At 35.4% G+C, this 19212-nt stretch overlaps 1 protein-coding gene across 2 annotated transcripts in view; it reads left to right on the top strand.

Annotated features, from left to right (window-relative positions):
- LOC111141831 (taspase 1) overlaps positions 1-19212 on the top strand; it is a 271125-nt gene that overhangs the window by 233520 nt on the left and 18393 nt on the right. For both annotated transcript variants that reach the window (XM_022494662.1, XM_022494663.1), the window contains one exon: positions 1016-1089. In XM_022494662.1, the coding sequence (XP_022350370.1) occupies positions 1016-1089 (74 nt within the window). The remainder of the gene's footprint in view (positions 1-1015; positions 1090-19212) is intronic.

Here is a 19212-nt window from a genome sequence, read left to right as displayed (position 1 = left end):
GAAGTGGTGTGTCCCACAGTATCTTATCAGGAGGCACACGGTGTTGATTTTCCCTTAATAGGTGAGGTGAGTTTCCATCATTTGATTAAGGTGGCTTCATTGGTTTCTCCACAGTGAACTTATACTTCTCCTCGTTACACTTAGTAAGAACTTTATGGAGATACTTTGAGACTATGTAAATAGCTTTCTCCTCTTCAAATTGTCACCCACTAGTTTTAGCAGTTATGATGGTTTTCTAACTCTGTTATTTCTTCTGTTTATTAGTTGGCATTCTGTCATAAGGAAGAGCTTTCTCTTCTCCCTCATTTGTTTATTCATTTATTTATTTGCATTAGTATAGTCTCAATGCTTCTTATTTTATTTGGTGGTGAAAATGCATTACTGTCATTATTTATTTTGACACTTAGTTTGACTCTGATTTAGCCAGTGGGAACCCCTTCGGGCTGATGTCTGGGTCATTTTGATAAGTTGTCACCATTCTTTGAGCAGTTCCTTACTTTCTGGCACAGTAAGATGTTCCAGATTCATTTTATAATTTCTCTGCCTCAGCCCTGGAATGAATATTCTCCGAGGAATCCTGGTTCCTTTTTATGGAGAATGGTAGTTAGAAACCAAGACTGTGTGTGTGTGTGTGTGTCTGTGTGTGTGTGTGTGTGTGAAAGGAAACTATGGAAACTACGTTATGGAATATTACATGTGCTAAATCATTGTGTATTGTATGTATGAGTATGTAGTGCATGTGTTAATTTTAGGCTACAAGTTTCAAACAGAAGAGCATTTATTTTACATGTAATAATCATAAGTTTTGACAAGAAAGAAATACATTTTTCATTTCACAGTAAATGGCATTACACAGTTTTGAGTACTAAATCATCTTGACATTTATGAAGGACCAAATGGAAAGTAGGGAACTGTGTTAAAATATAAAGCTATCTTTAACTGTTCTATTAAAAAGCAAAGATTTATTTTCCATCTGTGATCTGAATGTGCCTATTTGTGTTCTCTTCCACGGCAGTGGAATTTTTGTGGAGCCACACGACAGAGAGCATGTGTGTTGGATATATGTCAGCCCAGGATGGGAAAGCCAAGGTAAGTGGGAAAACTGGGGCATAACCTGAAAACCTTGTAGCTGTTGCATGAACCTCTAACCAGTTAAGTTGATAAAAATGTATTTTTTTTTCAGCCTCTGTTAGGCAGTAGCCCTGTGATCTTTATGAGAATCTGATTAAATACGGTTAATGATCCCAAAGAAAAAACAGCAGATCTTTTTAGCTTTTGATGACAGAGCAGGAGAGATTAGGAAATACTACCCCCCCCCAACCCCTTTATTTTCATCTTGTTCTTCCTCATCAACTGTAAATAACTAGAAAAGAGGAAACTGGGGATTGGGAAGAGAAAATGGAGTAGAGCTGATGGGCTGACAGAGCTAAGTGATTTTGCAGGGAGTGTTGGAATAGATTAAGGAAACAGGTAAAGAAAGCTGAGTGCCTAGATAGCACTCTGCATGTGCCAGGGTGGAGGTGGCCGAGGTGCTTGCACGTGACTTGTCTAGTGTTCTGGTGTGTCCTGGCGTGCCATGGCTCAGTGTCCTTGTGAGCAGAGTCAAAGGTCTGTGCCCTGTGTGACACATGCCTGTGGCATGCATCCCTCACTGAGTCACAACAATCACACAGACATACACAGCTACTCATGCTTTGCTTGGTTTCCCTGCATCCATGATGGGTGAGTCTATATAAGAAATATAATTTATGGATTTTAGTATTTATACTGGCCTGATGTTCTTCTTCATAAATTTTTTAGAAACACATATGGCATATGATATTTAGTTGGTATTAAAATACCTTAATTGCAAAGCTATGAAGTGGGCAGCGTCTTTTTTAAAGGACATAATTTTTGTTGCACATTTGGAGATATAAGTAAGGAAACTTCTAATATCAATGTCTGATATAGATTGAATCATTAACAAATTAAGGATATATGTCAGTTTATCACTTACTTATTTGTCATTAAACTAACCCACCCAGTCTGGCCTCTCTATATTATCCAGCAAGCCAGTAGCATCACAAGGCTTTTGTGAGTACAGCATACAATATACAATACAATATTATTGAGTTCTCCTCCTCTTTGTCTTACCCTCACCTAATACAATATTCGTATTGTATCAGTAGACTTATTTCATAAGAAAATGCACAGAAATTGCTTTATTTCATAGTATATACAGAAGGAAAGTATAGTTCTTTTTTTAAGATTTTTAAAAAATTTATTTATTTGACAGAGAGAGAGAGATCACAAGTAGGCAGAGCAACAGGCAGAGAGAGGTGGGGGGGAAACAGGCTCCCTGCTGAGCAGAGAGCCTGACGCAGGGCTCGATCCCAGGACTCTGAGATCATGACCTGAGTCGAAGGCAGAGGCTTAACCCACTGAGCCACCCAGGTGCCCCGGAAATTATAGTTTCTTGTTTTAAAGGTGACTTTTGAGGGATGCTTGGGTGGCTCAGTCTCTTAAGCATCCAACTGTTGATTTCAGCTCAGATCATGAACTCAGGTTTGTGAGTTCAAGCCCTGTATTGGGCTCTGTGCTGGGCATGGAGGCTGCTTAAGATTCTCCCCTTCTCCCTCTGCTCCTCACCCCCCCACACTTGTTCTCTCTCTCTCTTAAAAAATAAAATAAAAAAAAATTTTAAAAAGATGATTTTTGAGTTTAGAGTAACATTGCCTAATAGAATTTTCTGTGATGACTGAAATGTTTTATATATATATATATATATATTTTTTGTTGTTGTTGTTGTTGTTGTTGTTGTTGTTGTTGTTGTTGTCGTCCAGTAGGTTAGCTACTAGTCACATGTGGCTATTGAGCACCTGAAATATGGCTAGTTTGCACGAGGAACAGAATTTTAAATTAGTTTAAATTTAATTTAAAATACTTATTTTTAATTTAGATAGCCCCATGTGGTGAAATGGCTACTGTTGAACAGCACAGGCTTAAAGAATGAGTGGAAAATGGTTATTCAAAAAAGTATTTTCAGAACATTGTTTTCTTCCTGATGACAAAGCCATTCCCAAATATAAAATAAGCCTGAGAAGCCACAGTAATGGATTGCAGCCATATAAGTTTTTCTCACCCCTTACATATTGGCTCTGAGCTAAAATTGTTTTTTTAACAAAAGAACATATATGAGGTGGACTTTAGTGTTGAAGCCAGTCTGATGGGGGTACCATCATGTTATTAAGTCCCTTGTGCGGAAATGTTCTAGTTACCCTGCTGGTGGCCTTTGGAAGACACCTTAATATTTAACATGAAATATGGGTACTAAAGAGAGTGGCGAGTCCTGCATTGAGCCCAAAGATGTTTGGCCTCTAGTTGCATTGCTTGACATCTGGTGGACGTGGTTTTCATATTGCTGGTAAATTCTCCAGCTGGTAGTCTTGATTGGGCCAACAGATACAGCTGCTCCTCTTGCCTCACTTGTAAATTATGTTTTTGACCTTCTTGCAGAGAGTTAATCCCTCTCCCTTTCTTCCTCCTTTGAGCCTGTGGCTACAAATGCTTTCCAGAAAGGGGAAAAAAAAAAAAAAACACCCCAAACACTAATGCTTCGGCTGCTGAATTCTATTGATCAAAAAAACCCATCTCTTCTGTCATAAAGGCTGGAATTTTATTGTACTGCAAGTAAGACAATGTTATAATTGAGAAGTTGGGCGCAAAAGAGAAAGGAGCTATAGCAAAGTTTGTATTCCTTTTAAAAGAGTAAGCTTTTGGTCTATACTTCTGGTTTCCTGATTTCTGTGAAAAAATTGTTGAATTAATGGCATGCCCATTCAGGTTTGTGAAATGTTCTCACATAATGTTGAGATCCATGGTAGCAAAGGAGAAAGAAGGCATCCTTTAAAACTAAAACAAAACAAAACCCACAACCAACAACAACAAAACACACGCATTTTTTTAAATTTAAAAACTATTTCTAAAAAGCTTTTTTTTTTTTTCCCCCCCCCCCCCCCGTTTTCTTTAAAAATTTGGTCTTCTTGTTACCAAACTCAGAACCTAAAGCCACCTGGCCATTCGAACATTTTATATAACCTAGCTACGTTCAGTCCAAGTTAAGGCCTTGAATTAAAGCTCACCTCAAAATCACAGTGCTTTAAAAAGGCTGGATAATATATATTATAGTAACCGGAGTCCATATATAATTTGAATAAATAGAGGTAGATTCTTTTAAAAATTTTTCTTTTCTTCTTTTTTTCTAGAACATCCTTGTAATTATATTAATTTAATTTCTAAAACTGTAGCTTAAGTTAAAGAGTTTTTTTTATTAAATCAAAATTAAGGCATTGATAGCAGTTGGATTTAAAAATCAGATTGCCTATATCCTACCCAGATAGTAGTTAATGAACAGTTTTTAATAAACACCCAGTGTGCATAGACTACTGTGATAAAAACAGATGTTAAAACCGGCATGGAACTTATTGAAATGTGTAATAAGTGAAACGTAGGTTTCTTTTACTATGTGGAGGTCACTTTTTATAACAATAGTGAAAATACTGTTATAAAAATTCATTCATGAGGAAGAGCAGGTCTTAAAATGTCTCCCCACAGATTTCTTATTAGTTGCAGAGAAAAATAATAAATATATAATGGGGAAACCAGGCAACAACTTGACCTTGTGATCAAAATTAATGTGACCGATGAGGGGCAGATGGACATCACGTGCCTATGAATGTGATAATATGAGAAAGACACAACATCACTTTTGTACTATTCCATCTGGAAGTGCATAACCTGAATCTAATCACAAGGAAACATCAGACAAATCTAAAATGAGGAACATTCTATGAAGAAAGAAAAAAGGGAGTATATTCTTCAAAAATGTCAGTGTCGTAAAAGGCAAAGGCTCAGGGAAGTGCTCCAGATTAAATAATATGAGAGTCTTGGCAACAAAATGCAATACCTGATCCTATACTGGATCCTATGTGGGAGGGGAAAATGCTATAAATGCATTATTAGGTCAATTTACAAAATTGGAATATAGATAGTAAAAAGTGTTGGATCATTCTTAAATTTGTTATGACTGTACTGTAGTATATTAAAAATATCCTAACTCTTAAAAAATACACACAAGTACATAGGTATAGAGGGCCATAATATGTATAATATCTTCTTGATGCTCCAAAAGAAATATATGGATGGATGGATGGATGGATGGATGGATGGATGGATAGATAGCAAATTAAAAAGTAATGGAGCAAAATGTTGTCAACAGGTGAACTTGGGTAAAGGAGGTATAGATGTTCCTCGAACTGTTCTATAATTTTGAAATTATTTTCGTGTAGAAATTTTTAAAAATTTATCACCCTTGGGGTGCCTGGCTCAGTGGGTTAAACCTCTGCCTTCAGCCAGGTCATGATCTCAGGGTCCTGGGATAGAGCCCCAAGTCAGGTTCTCTGATCAGCAGATCTCCCCCCCCCCCCCCCCGCCTGCCTCTCTGCCTACTTGTGACCTCTCTCTCTCTCTCTCTGTGTCAAATAAATAAATAAAATCTTTTAAAAATATATATATCACCCTTGGATATTATGGCACATTTGATTAGTTTTGAAATGAATAAGTATTGGAATGAGTGTACTGCCAGGCAGTTGGAGCCTGGATTTTCTCCCTCACTCTGTGTACCTGTTAGTGTGATCACTCTGCCTCTTGGGATCTCAGAGGCCTTATCTGTAAAATGAGAATAAGAATATCTTACTATGCCTTAAATCCTTTCTGGGATAAAGTATGATAACAACAAAGAGACAAAATCTGTCTCTCTGAATACAGATGACTGAATTCTGTTAAGTCCTTGGTATATTATGGATATATTGCATATATAATGGATATTTGTACATATTATGACCCATAATGCCCAGATACTTGCCTCCAATCTGCAAAATTCTAAATTCTGCATTCTAGATTATATAAGCAGATATATTGCTGTTCAACTTTCAGTAGAATTTTTACAATCACAATGTAGTGCATCTATAATTTTTTTTAATTTTGTTTTTTTGAAGATAGTTTCTGAGGCTTTAAAAAAATCTCAATAAACATCTGTTTAGAAGGGATAGGACAGATGGGATTTCTGAGAGTTTTTAATTAGGCTTAATGTAACTCTCAAATAAAATCATAGGAGGAAGACAAATATAAAATGGGAGGTAAACAAGAAGGAGTTATCAAAGGAATTGGAGAAGAGATTCCACTCCCAATTAAGAGGAAGAGATTTTTGCTCCTACTTCCAACAATGAGAACGAGCTGGATGAAATATAAAATTATGAATTTAAAAAAGTTTAAAAAGCTGAATATGCTAGAAAAATCTAAATGAACTAAGTTCCAGAAAGACTTCTAGGACAGTAAAAAACTCTTGACTGATTTATTTTTGGCAGAACAGTGGGAAGAGGAGTAAAAATGATATAGAAGAATATAAAGAGAAACCAGCCAAACTTTTAATGAACCACTTATAGCCTCATGTGAGCTGTATGAGAGATTAAAATCCTAAGAAGCCCCAGCCACGGGGTGAGTCTTGCACCCACTACCATTTATTCCCTATGAAGCCTTCACCAAATGACCACACCAAGGGCTTGGATCATGGCAAAGAACTGAGCTTGATTCATCATAGTGTGTAGGTTTTGCACCAAATATATGACAGTAGCCAAGAAAAGACTGGACGTAGAACAGGAGAACTGAGATATCTTCCTGAGGTATTGTGGCCTTTATTAAGTGCAAGGCAGTTGCAAGAGAAGGCTGGGATAAAGAAAAGAAATGAGAAAAAGCCTGCCTTATTCCTACAAGCTATACAGGACCTCCAGGGGCAAGGCAGTATACTATTGAAGGCTAGTACCTGGGCAACAGGGTGAAGAAATATGCCATGGCATGGAAAACTGGGGAAGCTTATCAAGATCAAAGAGAACACCTAAGCAACCCAGAAATCTGGTGGCTGGGCTATAAACAAAGAGAAATCTCCCATGATTAGAATATTGGCAACTGGATTATAAGACATAGGGAAGTCTTCAGATTCTCATCAGGGCTCAGATCCCATACCTTGCTTAAGGGAAATTCCTGATCCAGACCTCAGAATATTAGCCGATAGTGAACTAAATCTGAAATTACCACAATGCCCAGAACCAGCTCACCTAGAGATTAGACTGACTCAGTCCTCAACCTAGAGGGAGGAAGGGAGTTTGCCATTTTCTTAGGTAAAATATCCATTTTAAATATAATTTACTTTTCTTTTACAGGCAGTATCTGTCATACAATAAAAATTATGAGTCCTCGGGTGCCTGGGTGGCAGAAACTCTTGATTTCACTCAGGTCATGATCTCAGGGTCCAGGGACTGACTCTGCTTTGGGCTTCCCATTCAGCGGGGTGTCTACTTCAGGGTTCTGTCTCTCCCTCTGCTTCTCCCTCTACCTCTTTTCTCTCTAAAATAAATCAATAAATCTTAAAAAAATAAAAAAATATGTAAGTCCTCTAAAGAAGCAGAATAAAATCAGCCAATGGAAGCTTATCCCCACAGATGACCTAGATGTTGGAATTAGTGGAGAAGGTTTATAAAATAATTGTGATAACTATAAAAAGAAATAACCAAATGGAAATGGTATAACTGAAAAATACAGTATCAGAAACAAATAACTTATTTGTTGGGTTTAACAGGAGATTGGGGTGGAAAATATGGTTAGTGAACTTGAAAACCAGTCTGTATAAATTGTCCAAACTTAAGCACAAAATGGAAAATGAATTTAAGAAATTGAAGAAAGTGACCTATAGAACTATAACAACAGGGCTAAGATTTGTGCATTTGGAATTATATAGCTGTAAAGTTCTTACATTGTTTATAAGACAGTATGTTAGTATTTGAATGTAGTTTGAGATAAGGATGCATTTTAATTTCTAGAATAATAAATTTAAATATAACAAAAAATTAGTAGAAGACATATGAGAAAGTATATTACAAAATACTCAACCAAAAAACAGGTCAAAAAAGAGGAACAGAAAAACAAAGAACATATGAGACAAATAGAAAGCAAATGCTGAAAGACTTAAACTCAATTATATCAATAATTACATTAAATGTGAATAAACTAAGCACTCAATTTAAAAAGCAGAGATTTTCATATTGCAGATAATCTTAGAAGACCCAACCATATAGTATTTATAAGAAATGCACATTAAATAGACTCAGACAAAATTGACAGTGAAAGTATGGAAAAAACGTATGTACAAACACTAAGCATGAGAAAGTTAGTGTGGCTATATTAATGTCAGACATAAGAAACATTATAAGATAAAGCAGAACATTACATATTGGTAATATGGCCAATTCATCAAGAAGACATAAAAATTCTAATGGTGTATATACCTAGTAAAGGAAGCAAAAATTGAGAGAACTATAGGGGAGGAACAGACAAATCTACAATATAGTGGGAAATTTTAACATCCCTTTCTCAGTATTAAGTAGAATAAAAATTAATAAATATATGAACAACTATGATCCAACTTGACCTAAGTGATATTTATAGATACCACATTCAACAAGTTATTCTTTTCAAGTTCACAAGGAATACTCACAGGAAGAAATTGGAAATTATTTCAGATGGAATGATAATGGAAACAATATGTCAGAATTTATAGGATATAATGAAAACATTTAAAGAAGAAACATATCTTTAAATGCTTATAATAGTAGAGAAAATTTAAATAAATGTTAAATTTCCATCTTAAGCTTTAAGGAGGATAAATACAAAAGAAAAATCAAGATAAAAGTAAAAAAAAAACATAGAAAATTAAAAATAGAAAAAAATCAACAAATCCATAAATTGGTTCTTTGAAAAAAATTAATAAAATTGACATAACCTTAGAAAGAATGGTCAGGAAAGAGAAAATAATGCAAATCACTAATATCAAGAATGAAAAGGGAATATTAGTACAGAATCATAGATCTAACAGAGAATAAATGGATAATAAGGTGATACAATGAACAGCTTTCTTACAATACATTCAGTAACTTAGGTGAAATTTATAAGTTCCTTTAAAACCCCAACTTAGTTCTGCAATGGATAGTGATGATGGCTGCCCAATACTGTGAATGTATTTCATGGCACTGAATTAAAAATGGTAAATTATGTGTTATGTATATTCAGCACAATAAAAAAAATAATAAAACCCCAACTTAGGAAATCTAACAGAGAAAGTTGGAAATAAGCATATACATATTTAAGAAATTGAATTTATAATAAAAATCTCCTCACAAAGAAAAGTTCATGCCCAGATGATTTCACTGATATGTTATATCAGACATTTAAAGAAGAAATAATACAACCTTTCAACAATTACCTTGGGAAAACAAGGCAGAGGGAATGCTTTCCAACCCATTTTATGATGTGAAGGTAACCTCGGTATCAAAATTTGACAAATATGTTATGAGCAAGGAAAACTACAGACCAGTATCCCTCATAAACATAGGTGCAGAAATTCTTGATAAATTAATTATTTTTAAAAAAGTATTTGAGAGAGAGAGCGCGCAAGAGTAGAGGGAGAAAGGATAAACAGACTCTCCACTGAACAGGGAGCCCGATGTGGGACTTGATGACAGGACCCTGAGATTCTGACCTGAGCCAAAGGCAGACACTTAGCTGACTGAGCCATCAGGCACCCCTTTAATAAGTTAATCTTCCAAAAAACAAACAAACAAACAAACAAGAGGTAAAACTTCTGAAAAGAAAGGAACAGACAAAAAAGCATAAATATCTTTGTGATATGATGTAGACTTAGAAAATCCAAGGAGTTCAACTATTAAATTCTCAGAATTATGAATTTAGAAAGAGCAAGTAGAAAATAAAGATACAAAATTCAGTATCTTCTGCTTATAGAAGCGGTAAAAAAAAAAAATTAAATCGAGAGTTACTGTATAACCCAGCAATTCCACTCCTAGGTATATAGACAATAGAATTGAAACTATGACCATGCAAAAACTTGTTCACAGATACAATATGACAGCATTATTCATAATAGCTACAAAGTGGAAGCAAATACCCATCAACTGATGAATGGATAACCAAAATATGACAGAATGTAGATTGGTAGTTGCCAGGGCTGGTGGGGAAGGAGAGCGTGAGAGTGAGTGTTAACAGGTACAGAGTTTCTTTTTGAGGTCATAAAAGTGTTCTGGAATTGGAGCTACACAACTTGGCCAATGTACTAAATGTACTAAACTGAACATTTACTTAAAGGGTGAGTTTATGGTGTGTGAACAGATCTGTTAAAATATCCCAACAAATCTATTAAAAATATAAAACAATGTAATTTATTGTATTAACCAAAATAAATGAGAAGAACCAGATGATCATCTAGATACCATATGCTCATTTCAACTTCCATCCGTGATAAAAATTCTTACAATACCAGAAATCTGATAAATACCTCAATTTGATAAAAGGCATGTACTAGAAACCTACAGTTAAAAGCATACTAATTGATGGAATGCTAGACACTTTCTTTCTAACATTGAGAACAGACAAAGAGGAGGTCCACTCATACTTCTGTCCAGTATTTCACTGGAATTCCTAACCAATACAGTAAAGCAAGTAAAAGACATAAAAGACAAAAGTTGAAAAAGACTTAAAAACTGTAGTTATTCTCAGATGACATGGAATGATTCTAACAAATGATGTGCAAGAGCTGTCCTCTGAAAATTACAAAGCCTTGCTGAGAGAAATAAAAGAAAAGCTATGTAAAGGAAATAAAATATGCATGTTCACAGATTGAAAGACTCAATAATGTTAAGATAGCCATTCTTTCCAAAGTCATCCATAGATTCAAAGAAAACCTAATAAAAATTTCAGTAGTTTTTAAAATAAGAAATCAACAAGCTGATTTCAGAATTTCTATGGAAAGGCAAAGGACCTAAAATTGTAAAAGTCAACTTTAAAAAAGGCCAAAGTTAGAAGACTTAACTTGTTTTGCGACTCCCCATAAAGCTACTGTAATAAAGGCAGTGTCCTCTGGTGAAAGAGATAATCCTAAACCCAATAATAGCAGAAGCTTTGAGATCAGTAGGAATACCACTCCCTCTTCTGCAGCTTCACAACACTCTGAAGGAATAAATCACCACATTTATTGATGTAGCAGGATTCATAAGACACTGCAGGATTTATAAAAAACATTGCCTCAGAAATTCAGATGGAAACTTGTGTCTCAAGAAGAAATTGAATGTATCCAACATGGAGATCTGGCATAATCACTAGTAATGTGGCTGCTACTATTGTTATCAGGTAAAAGAATTGTCTTTACAGTAAAAGACTTCCAAAATGACAATGAAGTATACATTCAGCAACTTTAATAAAATAGTCGGTAAGAAAAAAGAAAAAAGAAAAAAAGAGACTTTATTTATTTATTTTTAAGATTTTATTTATTTTTTTGACATAGACACAGTGAGAGAGGGAACACAGCAGGGGGAGTGGGAAAGGGAGAAGTAGGCTTCCTGCAGAGCAGGGAGCCTGATGCGGGGCTTGATCCCAGGACTCTGGGATCATGACCTGAGCTAAGGCAGATGCTTAATGACAAGCCACCCAGGTGCCCCTGAAAGACAGAAAATTTAGATGGTACTAGTATCTTCTAGTTTACTTTGGTCAGCCTCTTCAACAAGCTTACCTAATTGTTTATGTACTTTATATTTATTAGGGTATACATTTTAAAATACTAAGTCCATGAATTTACTCCTAATCAGCAAGTACTGCCGGTTGAACTGTTAAAAGCACACAATGTCTAGTAACCTATCATAAGTTTTCCATAATTTCACTTTTTTTCAGTGTGTTTAGAGATGGAAAGAATTTTATGAGGGAGAATTTTTGCTGTCTGAAATTGGATGAGGATCAGTGAAATAATTACTTTATTATTTCTAATCCTCTAACATTTTTTTCATTCCTAAGTATAACTTGCTATGTAAGTATATCTTCTCTAAAAGATAATAGTATAACTTAAGTAAAACAGGTGACTTGAGGGTGTTGAGACTGGAGAGAGGATGAGGAAGATTATTTATAACCTATATTCAGAGAACATGTTAGAAAGTGTAAAATGGAAAATAAATTCAAAGACCCAGATGGCTAGAGCCTAGGAATGAATGTTTGATAAAAAATTATAATTTATTATGTTTTGAGAGGTATTAAAAAGCCTTGTTCTTTGGTTTATTTTGCCATTTTGTGATTATGTATGCAAATGCTGGTGACCATTAACTTTTTCTAATAATGTCTGGCAGCCTCATAATATCAACCTAGGTATTTACCTAATTAAAGCAATTTATAAAACTTTAAGGTCTTCTGTGCCAAGAGTTTGTACCATTGTGAAAGTAAATCCTCACAGGCTAAATAAACTTTTTTCTCTACCTTTAAAAAAAAAACCCAAAACTAAAAACATTAAGTGAATACAGCCAGACACAAAAGACTACTTTGTGAATTATTCCATTTATATGAGGTATGCTAGATGAAAGAAATCCAAAAGTGGTGGCTTCACGAAAAGAAGCACGAAGGAATTTGGGATGTCATAGAAATATATTTTGTATGAAAATTTTCTGTATTGAGACACCTGGGTGGCTCTGTTGGTTAAGTATCTGCCTTTGGCTCAGGTCATGATCCTGGGGTACTGGGATGGAGCCCCCCATTGGGCTTCTTGCTCAGTGGAGAGCTTGCTTCTCCCTATGCCTGCTGCTCCCCCTGCATATGCACACATGCTCTCTCTCTTCTGACAAATAAATAAAATCTTGGAAAAAAAAAAAAGATACTATTTTTAAAAAAAAGAAAGAAAATTTTCTGTGTGGGTTTGGTTTGTTTCATGGTTATATAAATGGTCAAAAGTCATCAAGCTTTACTTAACATCTCTACATTTTATCATATCTGAATCAAACCTCTATTTTTTAAAAGTCTAAGGAAAGGTATTAGCAGACCTGTCTTTAAGTAGCTGTGTGGTGAAATGATAAAGAGACTGGGCTGTGGAGTTATCCAGACTTGGATTTTGATCCTGTAGCCCTTGCTTGTTTATAACCTGGAACAGGTTGCAACTCTGACCCTTGGTTTCCTCATATTTTTTAAAGATTTTATTTATTTATATGTTAGAGAGAGAGAACACAAGCAGGAGAGCAGCGGGCAGAGGAAGAAACAGATTCCCCACTGAACAAGGAGCCTGACGGGGCACTCAGTCCCAGGATCCTGGGATCATGACTCGAGCCGAAGGCAGATGCTTAACTGACTGAGCCATCCACATGTCCCACTTTCCTCGTATTTAAAGTGAGAATGCTAGTGATGCTGTCTAGCATCCTAAAAATTAATTGAATAATATAGCTGGGGTGCATATATATAATAGAGCTACATGAATGATGATGATGGGGGTAGTGGTAGGAGGAGGTGGTGCTAGTCGATGTTGTAGCAACTTTCTCAGGGCCTTCACACTGCATAACTCCAAAGCCTTCTTTGCACTGTAATTCTGCTCCCAAAGGTGCCATTTACATCATCTATGACAAGAGCAGTACCTCCTAGATTTTCATCCTGTGTCTCTGGTGGAGATGGTAGCCATTACTCCGTTTGACAAAATGTAACTCTAACTCATTGATAGAAGCCAACTGACAAGTGAATTCAGAAATCCCAGAGAAACAAGAAAATTGTTTGAAGTTACAGGAACACATATGCACGCGTGCACGCGCGCGCACACACACACACACACACACACACACCCTCCAGCCCTGCAGTTCAGGCTATTTTGACACTAATGCCCTTTCAAAAAGCTATCTGACTAGAGGTCTGCCAGTTTGATAGCATCACAAGCTTCAGGGTTTTTTTTTATTTATTCTAAGATTTGCCTGCAGTTTCTCTGTTCATCTAACTGAATAATTTTTTTTTTTAAAGAGGGAAAGATGTTGCTGTTAGCTACTGTTGAATTTCTCTTGTGTGACCCTTGAAGATGCAGGCAGCCTTTTTAGATTCTACTGAACACTAGACTGTGAAACACCTAAGGGTATATTGTCCATGAACTCCTTAAAAGAGCCCCACAATGGTACCCAGTGAAATTCAGTCACTGGATTTATTGGACCATATGTTAGATTTATGGAGATCACCTAGATACCAGTTGGCCTTAGTCTAAACCAAATTTTAACTGCTTTCGGCACTCTAGTCCTCACCTTGAAGGAGCCTGATAACTAAAGGAACCTGATCCCTGGCAGGAAGCCAACTGCCTCAGGGTGGTAGGTTAGGTACCACCAGTAAGCTGTGTACTAAGAAAACATCCCAGACAGCTAAATTTGCCAGACACACTTACAGAACACAAGGAAAAGTGGGTAATCAGTGATTTTATTTGTACCTTTCAAGCTTGCCCAGAATTCCAAATATAGAAAATTGCATTTCTTTTCCATGCTGTTAGGACTGCCAGGAGGATCCTGTTAGGTCTCTCTAGAAAGTCCTTTAGACAAACAGGAGAAGACTGTCTAAAACTGAATGTGTGAAAAACAAACCAAGACAGAGGTCTCTTCAGCCTCAAATTTATTTCTAAGAGCAATCGGTAATTTTATTTTTGCCTAATAAGCTTATGCCATCAGTTCTTCCAAATGATTCATTGACATTGCTCCAAAGCAATAAAAAGAATAAACAAGAGAGAATTCACCATGTTGGCAAGAGCGTAAATCTTCTCAGAGGCATTAACCATATTTATCCACATAAATCTCATTTTAATCATGTTGTAGGGTTAGATCTTTGCAAAGATAAATATGTCTATCACCTGGACATAACAACACTGGATGTTAGTTGAGGTGAAGTGAATAAACCTTTTTGTTGTTGTTGTTTCTATTGTTGTTGTTGTTGTTGTTATAGCAACATGAAAAAGAATGAAACATTACTTTCTCTGTATCTACATACTTACCTAGTTATCAGTCTACATACTGCAAATCACTCATGAGTTGAACATTAGAGTGTTATCTTGTTACCTTTTAGTACCACATTTTAGGTAAATTTGTACCTTCCCAAGGCAGACTGTTTGCCCACAGGACAGGTAACCATGGCATGTAACTGAGACAAGTGTCCTTGAGAATGATTACCCTCATTACCCACAGTGAGTGAGTAATGGTTATAGAATGCTGTTTTCTTTCTTTTGGTTGTAAAGTGCAGGACAAATGAAGAAAGGAAACTTTTCTTGTTTTATGAAAATTTTTATATTTTTAATTGCAGTATAGTTGATGTGTGATATTAAATTAGTTTTAAGTTTACAATACAGTGACTCAACAATTATGTATAGTATGAAATGGGTACCATAAGTCTATTACAGTATTATTGACTATACTCTGTACTTTTCATCCCCATGACATTTATTTTGTAAGTGGAAATTTGTACCTCTTAATTCTCTTCACCCATTTTCCCCTCCCCCCAACCCCTTCCTTTTTGGCAACCACCGGCTTGTATATTTGAAGATTTATCTATTTGAGAGAGTGATAGTGAGAGAGACTCTGAAGCAGACTCCATGCTGAGCACAGAGCCTGACATGGGGCTGTCCCATGACTGCAAGATCATGACTTGAGCTGAAACCGAGAGTCAGAAGCTTAACTGACTGAGCCATCCAGGCACCCTGAGTTCTTTATATATTTTGGATATTAACTCATTATTGTATATATCATTTGCAAATATTCTCTCCTATTCCGTAGGTTGCCTTTTTGTCTTGTTGATAGTTTCCTTCCCTGTGCTAAAAGGTTTTTAGTTTGATGTCAGGTCTCAATTGTTTATTTTGATTTTGTTTCCCTTCCTTGAGGAGACACATCAGAAAAATATTGCTAAGCTTGATATCTAAGAGATTACTGCCTATGTTTTCTTTTAGGAGTTTTATGGTTTCAGGCCTTACTCCACTTTGAGTTTGTTTTTAGTATGGTGCAAGAAAGTGGTCCATATTCATTCTTTTGCATGCAACTGTTTAGTTTTCCCAGCACCATTTATTGAAGAAACTGTCTTTTCTCCACTGTATTCTTGCCTCCTTTGTCATAGACTAATTGACCCTATATGTATATACTTATTTCTGGGATCTCAAGTTTGTTCCATTGATCATGTGTCTGTTTTTTTTTGCCAGGACTATACTGTTTTGATTATTATAGTCTTGTAATAAATCTTGAAATCTGGGATTACGATACCTCCAGTTTTGTTCGTTCTTAAGGTTGGTTTGGTTTTTTGGGGTCTTTTTGGGGTCTCTACAATTTTAGGATTTTTTTGCTCTAGTTCTATGAAAAACACTCTTGGTACTTTGATAGGGAGTGCATTGAATCTGTAGATTGCTTTGGGTATTATGGACATTTGAACAATATTAATTCTTTCCATCTATGAGCATGGTATATCTTTCCATTTATTTCTGTTACCTTTGATTTCTTTCATCGGTGTCTTATAGTTTTCAGAGTATAGCTCTCTCATTATTCTTTTTATTAAAAAAACTTTTTTTATTTGAGTATACTTGACACACAATGTTATAATAGTTCCAGGTGTATACCATAGCAATTTAGTTTATACATTATGCTATACTCCCCATAAGTGTAGCTTTCATCTGTCATGATGCAAGGCTATTAGAACATTGTTGCCAAATTTGACAATGGCTATTTTAACCACAGGGAAGTTTTTCAGTGTTATCACTTTACTACAAAATCTTTCACTTCTTTGGTTAAATTAATTCCTGGTTTTTTATTCTCTTTAATTCAATTGTAAATGGGGTTGTTTTATTTCCCTTTCTACCACTTTGTTATTAGTATATGGAAAAGCAAAAGATGTCTGTATATTGATTTTGTATCCTGAAACTTTACTCAATTCATTTATTAGATCTAATAGTTTTTTGTTAGAGTCTTTAGGATTTTCTCTATATAGTATCATGTCATCTGCAAATAGTGACAGGTTTGCTTCTTCCTTACCGATGTGGATGCCTTTCATTTCTTTTTTCTTGTCTGATTGCTATGACTAGGAGTTCCTGTATTATGTTGAATAAAAGTGGTGGGAGTCACATCCTTGTCATGATCTTAGGGGAAAAGCTTTCAGCTTTTCACTATTGAGTATGATGTTAGCTATGGATTTGTCATGTATGGCCTTTATTATGTTAAGGTATGTTCCTTCTGTATCCAATTTGTTGAGAATTTTTATCAGGAATGGATGTTGAATTTTGTCAAATGCTTTTTCTGCATCTATTGAGATGATCATATAATTTTTATCCTTCATTTTGTTGATGCGATGTTTCACATTGATTGATTTGTATATACTGAACCATCCTTGCATCCCTGGAATAAATCCCACATGATTTTAATGACTATTTTTGAATTTGGTTTGCTAATATTTTGTTGAGGATTTTTACATCTATGTTCATCAGGGATATTGGCCTGTAATTTTTTTGTGTGGTGTCTTTGTCTGTTTTTGGTATAGAAGTAAAATGACTCAGAATGAATTTGGAAGCATTCCTTCCTCTTCTATATTTTTGGAATAGTTTGAAAAGAATAGGTATTAACTAAGTCTTATTTAAATGTCTGGTAGAATTCACCTGTGGGGGCGCCTGGGTGGCTCAATGGGTTGAGCCTCTGCCTTCAGCTCAGGTCATGATCCCAGGGTCCTGAGATCGAGCCCCGCATTGGATTCTCTGCTCGGCAGGGAGCCTGCTTCCCCCCCTCTCTCTCTGCCTGCCTCTCTGCCTACTTGTTGTGATCTCTGTCTGTTAAATAAATAAATAAAATATATAAAAAAAAAAAAAAAGAATTCGCCTGTGAAGCCATCTTGTCTTGACCTTTCATTTCTTTCATTTATTGGGAATTTGTGGTTATTGATTCAATTTTGTTACCAGTAATTCATCTGCTCAGATTTTCTGTTTCTTCCTAATTCTGTCCCAGAAGATTGTAAGTCTCTAGGAATTTATCCATTTCTTCTGGGTTGTCCAGTTTTTTGGCATATGGTTTTATATAGTAATCTCTCATAACTTTTTGTATTTGTGTGGTATCACCTATAACTTCTTTTCTGATTTTACTTATTTGATACTTTCTCTCTCTCTTTTTGATGAGTCTGGCTAAAGGTTTATCAATTTTGTTTATCTTTTCAAAGAACCAGCTCTTGTTCTCATTGATCTTTTTCTTTTTTGTCTTTATTTATTTCTGCTCTGATCTTTATTAGTTGCCTCTTTTTACTAACTTTGGGCCTCATTTGTTCTTCGTTTTCTAGTTCCTTTAGGTGTTAGAGTTAGATTGTTTATTTGGGATTTTTCTTGTGTCTTAAGGTATCATTCTTATTTCATGTTAACTTCCCAACTCAGGACAAAGTATTGGTTTCTATGATTATAAATATTCAGTATCACCCACTGATTTTATAAGAACTTTAATTACATTATTTTTATTAAATTGGTTAGTGACAGGAGCTGGATCTACCAAGCATATAGTATAGGGGAGGTGCTAATGACCACCCAAGATTTAGCATGTGTAGGCTTTCCATAGTTACATTCAGGGTAGAACTTTGAGCCCAGACTGTTTTTTGGACACATTTTTGTCCCCAGTCTCTCCTTTCCAGATTTGAGATCAAAAGCTGGATTCTTCAACAGATTAGCTTTTTTAAAAAATTGAAAACTTTCACATAAAAAGTTAACACAAAATACAAATTTTATAGACATAACATTTTTTGTACATGATTTAAACATTTTAAGTTTTACATAAAAATATGTTTTTTTTTTCCTTCTAATTTGTTTTAGCCTCTGAGAGCAGATTTGGCAACACTGGTAGCCACCATATTGTTGGGGCCTTCCCTTCCACAGTCCTACACCTGGCCTTCTTCACTCACAGGTGTTTGAGATTGATCCATGTTGTAGATTTGGAATCCTAAGCAAAGTCTATCTGCTAGAATACATTTTCATTTTGGTACCATACATTCAAAAATATAGTTTCCATCTTTTTAAAAACCTTCATCTGGGGGTGTCCAATCTGTCTAATCCTAGGGTTAAAATTATTTTATGATAGTTGCAATGTATGACTTTTATGTCCTGTAAGTAAAGCAGTGCTATAAATTGGTGAAAACTTAATATTTTAGTAATAACTAATGAGACATTTGGATATGGTTGAGCTATTCTTCTGTTTACATTCCTTTCAAATACTTCTGGATGCAGTAAGTGGTAGGTACTGATGACTGACTTTTATACTCTTGAGCTGTCATCACTGTACTATACATGTT

The sequence above is a fragment of the Enhydra lutris genome, unplaced genomic scaffold, assembly GCF_002288905.1.
Source record: "Enhydra lutris kenyoni isolate GAN:26980312 unplaced genomic scaffold, ASM228890v2 scaffoldscaffold6, whole genome shotgun sequence".
In the NCBI taxonomy this organism is placed as follows: domain Eukaryota; kingdom Metazoa; phylum Chordata; class Mammalia; order Carnivora; family Mustelidae; genus Enhydra; species Enhydra lutris.
The sequence above is the reverse complement of the archived record's forward strand: the minus strand, read 5'-3'. Positions and strand labels throughout refer to the sequence as shown.